Below are 11,376 nucleotides of genomic sequence, written 5' to 3' on the forward strand. Positions count from 1 at the left end.
TTGAATATTCTTTTACAATAGCTAGCTATAATTTTTTTTTTTCCACTTGCTACTTTATCATTCTTGAAAAATATTTTTTCTACATTTTTTTTTAATATAGTACTAATTGATAGGAGTACCATGTGCTAGCGAAAATGAAGAAGTTGAGATGAACGTTTGAATGTATATATTAGGAGCGATAAGATTATAATGAACAAGATGATCGGGCGACAGGTGATACCTGCATTTCGAGAGAATCATCAAGTCGCCGAGAACATATTTGAAGAGGAGGTGGACTCTAAAATACGACGTGGCATACCTTAAAGCCACCTTGACTTCAAATAGGTCTTCGGCTTCAATTCGAACCTATTATATGATGTATGACCTCGACATAAGAAGGGAGTTTCGCCTCAAACTTTATACATACACGTTAACTTGGCCTAAGTTGGCATCTATGAGTATGCACAAGTTGACACTTCAACCATCATAAAATTGAACAAACACGCATATCCATCCTACGCAGCAAATCTCATGCGATTTGACATGTAGGACGTGTGTATCCAACGCGATTTGACACACGTTCTACATATCAAAATTCAAATTGCATGATATTTGACATGTACAAGTATAGATACACCCGTTCAACATGACGATTCCCGTGAGATACACTCGAACAGATTTATATTATGCCATCCAGGACACATATTATGTCATGTAGAATACGTGTATTTACTTGTTTAATTTTATAATAGTTAAAGTGATAAATATTTTTTGGAGGCTAAAAGTGTTTAGTTTTGCAAAACCTAAAGGACCAAAAATGTTCAGTCCATACTTAAAAGAACTATTCTGAACATACATCAAAATTAAGGGACTATTTATGTAATTTTCTAGAACATAAACCTTAAACCCCACGAACTCAACTAAACCCTCTGCATTTTTCAGTTGCTTGTTGGATCCAACTCCAACTATAAACATTTAACTGTAAGTCATCAATCTTTACTCATTTTGTATATAAAATATTTAATTATTTTTTTATTTTTCACCAATTGGGGATCTTGAATTTGAGTTTAATGGATCCTATTAGTATTATTTTGGTGTTCTTTAATCATTTTGTATATACAAGTTTAGTCTTTATTGAGCTGAGGGTCTATTGGAAATGACCTTTTTACCTTTATAAGTAGGGACAGAGTTAGGTAGGGCCGAGGGGTTGTCTGAGTGGAAATTAATACTGTTTATATATAGTTAAAATTATTTTTTTTATTGTATATATAGCTTTGGAGTAATTGATAAAGTTGCTGCCACGTGACCTGGAGGTCACGAGTTCAAGTTTTGGAAATAGCCTCAGACAGAAATGCAAGGTAAGACTGCGTACAATACACTCTTATGGTGGAGCCCTTTTCCGGACACTGCGTACAGCGAGTGCTTTAGTGCAACGCGCTGCCCTTTTTATATTATAAACTAGATGTTGAACCCCTATTGGAAACAACCTCTCTACTTCTCCTGGGGTAGTGGTAGGCAGAAATGCAAGGTAAGGCTGCGTACAATACATCCTTATGATGGGGCCCTTCCCCGGACGCTGCATATAGCGAGTGCTTTAGTGCACCGGGCTGCCCTTTTTATATTATAAACTAGATGTTGAACCCCTATCGGAAACAACCTCTCTACTTCTCCTGAGTAGTGGTAGTGGTAGTGGTATGATCTGCGTACACTCTACCCTCTACCCTCTACCCTCCCCAGACCCCACTAGGTGGGAATACACTGGGTATGTTGTTGTTGTAGATGTTGAATCCCGGGTTCTTCATAGTTTGAAGTTCTTGGTGAAAATTATGTTCATAAGGTAGGGGTAAGGTTACTAGAAACTATCCTCTCTAGACCCCACTTCGTGGGATTATGCTGGGTCTGTTGTTGTAGTAGTAGTATTTGGTGTTTGAATTACTAGTTTGAGTATAACTGTATCCGAATAGTATATTACTTTGGTGTTCTTCAATCGTTTTTGTATTTTTGGTGACGCATACTTGCTGAATTATTATAAAGTTTTAGTCTTTCTAGAGATAGTGCTTGGAGTTTCTTGTTCGTGGTGTTTCGTGATGTCTATGATATTGGATAGATAGTTTATAGTAGTACCTTGTTGTATGCTTTTATGTTTTTTGTTTGGTGTACTGTTATATGTCCTGAGTCGGAGGTTTATCGAAAACAACCTCTCTACTTCGTTTGAGGTAGTGGTATGGACTGCGTACACTTTACCCTCCTCAGACCTCACTTTGTGGGAATACACTTCGTAAGTTGTTGTTGTTGTAGTCTTTCTTGAGCTAGAGGGTCTATCAGAAACAACCTATGAGAACCCTCTTTGGCGGAAAAATTATACTGTTTGTATATGGTTAAAATTGTTTATTCTTTTATATATATATATAGTAGATATTGAATCGCCTCGACTTCTTCATCTTTTGGACCCACTTAGTGAAAATTCTAGCTCCGTTATCCTCACCATACCCCACTTGTGGAACTTTACACTGAGAGGTATGTTGTCGTAGTTTCTGGTGTTTGGATTATTAATCCAAGTATAACTGGATCGGAATAGCTTTATTTTTTGTATTAATCTATCATTTTGTAGTTTTCTGTGTCGTATAATTACTGAATGATTATAAAGGATTAGTCTTTCTTGAGCTGAGGGTCTATCGGAAACAATCTCTTTACCTTCATAAGGTAGGGGTAAGGCTGCGTACATACTTCTTACTCTCTCCAATAGTAGTCTTTGGCATTTGAATTGCTAATTTTTTCATATTTTGAAGGACGCAAATCGAATGGCTTATAGGCGAAGCTTGACAACGAGAGCTAAGTTTCTTTATCAGCAAAAAGGAGTTTCTCCAGCAATATTTTATTGCCACAATGATGATCGTAAAAACCACGAATTACCCAGTCGTGAAAATCCAAGAATTCCCAGTTTTTTCCAACCCCATTATGTCAGAAGTGGAATTAACAGTTTTACTGGCTCTAGAAACCCGTTTCAAGATTGGAGATTTTGTGCTCCACACCTCATGATTCCGATGAATTCGGGGTCTATGTTTACCAGGAATATGTCTAGTAGTGTTGGCGGAGGAGCAGAGAAGATAGAGTACATCAGTGAGGTTGCTGAGCTTGCCGATAAGGCAGTTGAGGCTGTAGCTTCTCAAGTTCCAGCAGTGAATGAGGTGGCAATTGCTGCTGCGGACTCGTTTTTGCCAGTGCAGGCATTGCAGTACTTGATCGATTACGTTCATATTTTTACCGGGCTTGATTGGTAAGAATAACATGATATTGCTCGTTTGAATTGATGAAGTAGTTAAAAGCTAAGTTGTTCGGACTCTTCAAAAATGTCTACGGGTGCGTGTCGGATCCTCCAAAAATAGTGTATTTTTGAAGGATCCGACGCGGGTGCGGCAACATTTTTGGAGAGTCCGAGCAACTTAGGTTAAAAGGAAAAAGAGTGGCATATATAATTTTATCCACAAACAACTTATTCCCAAATTTCCGTATTAAAGAGGGAGGGAAACTTGCAGAAGTCTTTCCCGCCGCATATAAAAATCGTTTCTGAATATGTTTACTTTTATTTCATATATATATGTGTGTGTGTGTCTATTTTAAAAGTTTGATAGAATTCTAAATATTGAGGGTTAATTCGAGACTCTTAAGGTGCTTTTTATTTTGGTTTTCGAGAGATTTTCTCCTCAGAATTTCAACGGAAGGAGGAAATATTTCATCCGAAACACCTAGGAAGCCTTAACATGCGTAGTTTGTTTCTCGCTCTTGGTTTTAATGTAATATTGATAAGTTAAAAATCAACTTGTGGTTTATCTTGTGACAAAATGACTGACGACTTCATTTTGGAAATTCGAATGTTCTTCAGGTGGGCATCAATCATCGCAACAACGATTCTTATTCGATGTATAACTCTTCCATTAATGATTAATCAGCTCAAAGCTACTTCGAAATTCGCGGTAAGTTTTTCTGTAGTGCATCTTAACCTTACTCTTGTGACACCATGACCGACCCTTTCTAAGTTTTTTCTTTTGCGAGTCTCTTTGTTTATTTATTCGGTAACATATTAAGGCAGTTTCTGGTATAACCATTTTTAGCGCACTGGGGACCGTAGAATAGGATCTTAAGGTCCGATTAGGACACTGCTTTTATCACAAAGTTTTAGGAAAGAAAGTGGGAAGTGAAGTCAGAAATTTAAGTCGAGCGGCAGCAAAGGTGTTATCTTAGAAGAAAGAGGAAGCTCGGCAGATGAAGCAGCCAAGCAGGCGATGGGTAAATGCTCACACCCGGATCCAGGGAAAGGCTTTTTGCTCGCCTCATATACCTTCACATTGTTCGCAACAAAAAATGTGTCCGATTGATTTCCGTTTTTCTTGATTGGGCTGAAAACATTTGCAAAACCTAACCTGAAGGTCCTTTGGAACTTCGATTTTCTACTCTATTGTAGCTTTTTTGTAGTTCTTGATCTTTTGTGCTCGTAAATATAATTGAAGCAGCTGTATTGAAACTTAAGTTGCGCAGACTCTCCACTTTCGATGGCGGACCCGTGTCAGATTCTCCAAAAATACTCTAGTTTTGGTGAATCTGACACACACCCATCGACATTTGGAAGAGTCTGAGCAACATAGATTAAAACTCTTGCTTTTAAGTAGAACTCCAACTTACGAACCTATGAACACTGAGTGAGATACATGATAGTATCCCTGCATTAGAAATACTGTGGTAAGTTGTAACATATCAAAAAGAAAAAATCGAAATCACTGTAGTGCCTTGTAGATAGCTTATCAAATAAAACCCATTTTTAATTCCCGTAACAGGATTTCTTGCGGTCCTCAATCAAACTTCAAACATCTTCATATTTTAGTGTTAGCAGTTCATTTGTAGGAACTGCTACCTGCAAGTACAAAGATATGTCGTGTTTCCTAGTCGAAAGTTGCATAAAACAAGCAGTATTACCTTCATGTCATATAAAGAATTTTATTATAGCCTTTATCGGAAGGATGGGATACCTCAGATGGTATAAAATTGTTCTGTTCGACATACACACGATTTGCAAAATGAAAGTTGGAAAGTGTTTTTGCAAAGTCGAAGGAGTAACGTGGTAATACTGCTATAATCTGAAGTAGACAGTGATGATTGAGTTCTCTTAGCTCGGTAGATTCTTAAAAGTTTGACTATTTTACGTTGGTTATCAACTCATCACAATCTTTCTCCTTTATTTGATGTGAGGCCTGCTATCTAAAGTTCACCGCGGAGTTTTCATGAACTTTTATATGGTTAAAATGTTGAAGTAACCAGCTATTTGCTGATCTGAAGCAAAACTTCTTTCGAGACTGTTCTACATTTCTTAGGCAAACCGAAGCTTAAAAAAGAACTATAGTTGTTTCCGTTAATTTATCATGGTCTATTATCTTCTCTAGTTTCGGTTTTCTCTGCTACTCATCCTGTTTTGCTTATTTTTTTTGGTGAAATTCAGTCCATCGATTCATTTTCTTAACAATTATGTCTTCTGCAGATTTTGAAGCCAAAGTTGGATGCAATTAACGAAGAGATGCAAAATCGGGTAGGTTTTAGTTGGATTATCTTCTGATTCTTCTTTTCTTTGGTTCCTTTTGGTTGAGCTAGCCACTGCGTTACGTTATTCGACCTTCAAAAATGTCATAGGTGCATGTCGGATCCTTAAAAAATAGTGCATTTTTGAAGGATCCGACATGGGTGCGTCAACATTTTTGAAGAGTCCGAGCAACTTAGCTGGATCCCATCAGAACTTCGAAGTTAAGTGTGCTTGTACTAGAGTAGTACTAGGATGGGTGAGCCCTTGAGAAGTCCTCGTGTTGCATCCCTCCTTTTCTTTATGGTCCAGCCCTTCCTCGGAGTCCGGACCCTGCTCATAGCGGAAGTTTTAGTGCACCGGGCAGTGCTTCTTTTTTTAAAGGAATAAAAAAAAAAAAATATTAAGCTAGCATGCTCGATACCTGATTTAACTTTTTACCTTTTTACTAGGGTATGGCTCCGGCAGCTGTGGCTGAAGGTCAACAAAAAATGCAGGCGGCTATGAAGCAGTAAGCAACTTTTCATTAACGATCTAGCCACTAATGTACGACTTGTTTTAGTTGCACGGTATGTTGCTCGGACTCTTCAAAAATATCATCGGGTGAGTGTCGGATCCTCCAAAAGTAGTGTATTTTTGGAGAATCCGACACGGGTGCGGCATCAAAAGTGAAGAGTCCACGCAACTTAGCTTGTTTTAGTTGCACTCGGAGTAGCTGATAAAACATAACTAGCTTCTCATATGGAGATGCACACACCACAAATTTCTCTTTTTCTCTTTTCTCTCGTAAAGACTGTTCGAATTTACTTTTAAAGACTGTTCGAATTTACTTTTACGGTGAACTTTTTAATTAGTGAGTACATTTTCCCTCTTATTCTAGCATTCGTTTTGCATTCCCTGACAGTTGAACGTCTAAATAGTTGTCCTGATACATGTAGATTCAATGTACGAATAGTTTGAGTAGATCATAATTGTGCCTCAAAGAATAGCGTCTTTCTATATTTAGTAATAATTTAACTTTAGACTTTCTATTTTTAGCCTTAATAAGACGATTTATAGCTACCCATATATCTATGGCTAATTTTAGACCACAAATTCCGAAGTTCCATCTTTCTTTCTTGAACTCCGTGTCAAGTCAAACACCGTCACATACATTAAGACTGAGGGAGTAATAACATAAAATTCTCGGTTTGCCACCGGCACGTTCTAGCAGTTACCATGATTTTATAAATGATGATAACGGTACTCGTATAAAAGGGATGGTTAAGTTGATAATTTCATATGATTATTGACCTATATAATCTATGACATTCTTGCAGACATGGAGTTACACCGTTCACTCCCTTAAAAGGAATTATAATACAAGGGCCAGTCTTCGTCAGTTTCTTTATGGCCGTAAGATTATTCCCTTTCTGCCGTCTATGATGTCATTTGTTTCCGTCCCAACCATTTTCATTCTCAAGACTATATTTATCACCGTAAAATGCAGATTTCAAATATGGTGGAAAAGGTCCCTTCTTTCAGACAAGGGGGAGTTTTATGGTTTACTGATTTAACCGTTCCGGATAGCATGTACATCTTCCCAATTTTGACGGCATTGACTTTCTGGATAACGGTGGAGGTGAGTTGTCCTTTTGTTTTTTCGCAGTGTATTATTTTATGGTGCTTTCGTCGACTATACCTTCGTCTATTCTCTGATGGAACATTATTCTGGATGACTTCCGAATCTTGATGATGATGCTTATGGTTTTAGGTTTGTATAGAGAACTTTTCCTTTTTATTTTTATTTTCTAATGAGAGTAAAATTTTCCTAAAAAGATATTAATGAAACCTATGTTGCATGGACTCTTCAAAAATATCATCGGGTGCGTGTCAGATTCTTCAAAAATAGTGCATTTTTGGAGGATCCGACACGGGTGCAGCAACAATTTTGAAGTCTCCAATCAACTTAGAATGAAACGATTGCAAAATTAGAGACTAAACTTCTGTGCAATTTGAGCTTTAACCTCACGCTCTTAACAGTCTTGATTACTTATGTTGTTGCATCATATTGGATCTTAATTTCTCTTGTTAAATCATGGTACTTGGCAGTGGCGGAGCTAGGATTTTCATTGAGAGGGTTCAGAAGTAAATATACGAACTAATCGAAGGGGGTTCAACATCTACTATATATGCATAAAAATATTTTTAACCATGTAAAAATAATATAAAAACAATATAATTTTCCGTTGAAGGGTGTTCGGATGAACCCCCCTGGAGCAAAGGTAGCTCTGCCATCGGTACTTGGCTAAACATTGCTTGTTCGTCTTGAACGCAATCATGCATCAACATGGAAATGATGTTTTAAGCTCATGTGTGCAATTTAACGATTAACTGCTTCCTGGTGTTTGGCACTGGACACTTTTTCGTTCTAGGTTCTCAATACCTTCTCGCTTATGTTGCTCGGAATCTTCAAGAATTTCAACGGGTGCGTATCGGATTCTCCAAAACTAATGTATTTTTGGAGAATCCGACACGGGTGCGGCATCGAAAGTGAAGAGTCCGTGCAAAATAGCAGTGCTCGCTATCACCTTTAAATCTGGCTCTGGTGTACTGCCAAATACTAAGTTACTCGGACTCTTCACTTTCGGTGCCGCACCCGTGTCGACACGACATGGGTGTGGGTGTGGGTGTGGGATCCCTAACCGATATGGTCAACCGATTTTGGGTACTTTGACCAAAATCGACTGGGAAAGTCCGGACAAATTTAAGAAATTGTATAATCAAAATAAAAGGTAAGGTGAAATTGAAGAAAATGGAATACCTTGTATATAGAAATTTCTATGTTATTGCTTTTCTTTTTATCTCCTTTTAGGATTTTCTTCTTGAAAAATATTTTCTCCTCAAGTTTTCCACATAATATCTCAAAATTTATATTTTATAACTCTATTTTTAGATATTTAAATTATTTTTCGCCGAATCCCCGCACCCGTATCCATCCCTAGATCCATATCCCCGAATCTTTAAATTGAGACAGTGAAGGATCCGACCTCTAGATCCATACCCGTATCGGACACCTGCACCCGATTTCGAGTAACATAGGCCATAATAATATTGCTTGCTTGTATGTCTCCCGCTAATTTCCACGTTTGATTTATTTCGTGGGGCAATACTGAAAGTGCGTAACGCGATATCAAGCTCAGTTCTTTACTAGTTGTTTACAGATCCTGCTATCTTTATCGGGATATCTTCACGCCGTGTAATTTCTGGCCATTTTGTTAACCTGAGTTTATTCTTTCTCAGTGCAATGCTCAAGAAGGATTGGAAGGAAATCCTTCAGCTAAAACTATAAAAAACGTCTCACGGGCCTTCGCTGCGTTAACTATCCCATTTACTGCTGGTTTTCCTAAGGTAAAAAGTCCGAACCAACTCATGTATAATGGTTTTATCATGTATCTATCCTTTTTGTCTACGTTTTGGTTCTTTTTACTACACTATTAGTCGAATTACAAAAATGAGTGCCCAATAAATTCTTGGCGTAGTCAAGTTACAAACATGAGTGCCCAATAATTGTTAGTCAAGTTATGAACGTGAAAACTAATTATTGAACGCCTAGACGATTCACCTGTCTCAATCCATGCCTATTTAGTCGCAACACTCATGTTTGTATTTTGTTTACGTATGATGTCACAAATTGTGATCCCAACTCTTATTCCTTTGACCCCGTTGCTGACGTATTTTCATCCATTTCATATATGCCGTATGCCGAGGGTTTTACTTTTCCTAAATCTCATCCGTGATCTATTTTATCATCGCAATGATCTGTCTTCGTGACCTAAAAGTTTGTTCCGAAGTGAAGTTTATCCTTGGGAAGTTGCATGCATGTGCTCAGGTATGATTTATCATAAAATTTGGTTTTAGTCTTTGAGCGTGCAACTGGATTGTCAACGACATTAAAACACCTCGTCCTGCATAGCTTCAGGCGTAAATGTTCTTCTGCTGTTGCTGAAGCATAGTTCCTGAATGGCATTGTCGATGTGATTAGCCAATACGCGGATACTACTATGAGAGCCTCACTGGACTTTACTTGAGGTTCTCAATACTCGATAGGTACGGTCTCATCAAGAAAGCATCATTTCTTCCTAGCCTTGGTGGACAGAGTTACCTAGTACCTATTGCTGCCTGCTGGTGGGAGGTGGCAGGTATCCCGTGGAATTAGTCGAGGTACCCGCAAGCTGGCCCGGACACCACGGTTATCCAAAACAAGGATTTTGTATTTCCCGGATAAAAATTTTCAGATAGGTAATCCCCCTTGAAAAAACTTCAACTCCGTTGGATGTATATATTGAGTTCATGTAGCTCTCGTCCTGGTATGTGTGCGTGCTGCCGTGTTTGTTTGATAATTCTTTATAATGTGCTACATAATCCGTGTAAATGCTAAGTGTTTTGCGGTATCTCTTCTGTGTTTGGACTTGATTCGAGTTCTTGCTCCGTAATTGTTCCATTTTTCATATTGATATGTTGATTGAATCGAGATCATTAACGTTAAGGGCGCTTGTTTCATTGCAGGCAGTATTCTGCTATTGGATGACCTCGAATATATTTTCGCTCTCATATGGATTAGGTTAGTATTTCGATTCATTTTCTGCAGAAGCATTCATCAAGTCGACCTGTTTTTTCACTTAAAAATCTTGTGTCTTCTTGTTTGTTAGTGGTTAAAAATCCCGCGGTTAAGAAGTTTCTTGGCGTTCCTATAGTACCGGTCACTCCTCCATCTGAACAAAAACCGGGACTCCCATTTTTCGAAACTCTCAAGAAATACGCTGCCGCTCAAAAGCAATTAGCAGCACAACAGCACACTCAATCATCACCTGCCGTGGCATCAAAACCTGCTAGTCAAGTAATATCATCATCATCGTCATTATCATCATCATCGTCTGTTCTTGGTAAACGGATTGCAAGCTTAGAGAAACAGGTAAAAAGAAGAAAGAACAACAAGAAGAGGCGATGAACGTCCTTGATTGAAGGAGAAAAGTTCGTCGAGCAGATCGCTAACTATTGGTCATTGATGCCGCGTATACACAATTCGGACAGAAGCTCATTTTTTTCCCAGAAGTTTATAGAGGGATTCATAGATATACCATCAGGAACATACATGTTTTTTTGGTTTTCTTTCGTCTTTCATACGAATATAGGTATTCATGAAAGATCATTCGTTGAGAAATTTGTAACGATGAGCAGAATGCTGCAGCACTCGAAGCATAGTTGCTGTAATAAGTAAATTCCATCGCGTTTCAATTCTTCAGTAATTTGTTGAAACTTGTTTCTGTTATAATATTGTGTTATACAGTTTTCTTAGGATTATACTTTTTTGCTTAATACCGAATAAAAGAAAATAAGTAAGAAATTCACTTATTTACCAAGAAAACATTCCTTAGTACTGAACACACTCATAAAATACTCCATTTTCAATTCTCAGCCAGTGGCGGAGTTAGAATTTTCATTGAGGGGGTTTAGAAGTATATATACGAATTAGTCGAAGGGGTTCAACATCTACTATATATATATATATGTATAAAATTTTTTTTTAACCATGTAAAAATAGTACAAAAACAATATAATTTTCTGTCGATGGGAAGTTCGGATGAACCTCTTGGAGCAAAGGTGGCTCCGCCACTGTTCCCAGCGTAGACAAAACTAGGTGATTTGTTCCTGTCTGTTCTAGTCTTGGTGGACAGAGTTACCTATTACATGTTGCTCGTTGGAGGCGTCAAGTATGCATGGAATTAGTCGAGATGCACGAAGCTGATCTAGACGCCACAATTATTTTTTTTTTCTTTTAAAAAAAAACT

The 11,376-nt window shown here is 37.9% G+C and overlaps 1 protein-coding gene across 2 annotated transcripts; it reads left to right on the forward strand.

The window, feature by feature from the left end:
* The first annotated feature begins 830 nt into the window (after window positions 1–830).
* On the forward strand, window positions 831–10,856 carry LOC107851797 (mitochondrial inner membrane protein OXA1). 2 transcript variants are annotated; one of them, XM_016696898.2, is made up of 11 exons: window positions 862–960; window positions 1,252–1,337; window positions 2,769–3,256; window positions 3,863–3,953; window positions 5,510–5,557; window positions 5,998–6,056; window positions 6,865–6,940; window positions 7,035–7,166; window positions 8,828–8,935; window positions 10,094–10,148; window positions 10,237–10,856. In XM_016696898.2, exons 3-11 carry the CDS (start codon window positions 2,781–2,783, stop codon window positions 10,533–10,535), a joined length of 1,344 nt encoding a protein of 447 aa, XP_016552384.1. In that variant the 5' UTR covers window positions 862–960; window positions 1,252–1,337; window positions 2,769–2,780; the 3' UTR covers window positions 10,536–10,856. The 2 variants fall into 2 exon arrangements, with proteins under 2 accessions (XP_016552376.1, XP_016552384.1); XM_016696890.2 differs by lacking the exon at window positions 1,252–1,337 and having other exon boundaries at window positions 831–960.
* The last annotated feature ends 520 nt before the right edge of the window (window positions 10,857–11,376 follow it).

The sequence above is a fragment of the Capsicum annuum genome, chromosome 1, assembly GCF_002878395.1.
Source record: "Capsicum annuum cultivar UCD-10X-F1 chromosome 1, UCD10Xv1.1, whole genome shotgun sequence".
In the NCBI taxonomy this organism is placed as follows: domain Eukaryota; kingdom Viridiplantae; phylum Streptophyta; class Magnoliopsida; order Solanales; family Solanaceae; genus Capsicum; species Capsicum annuum.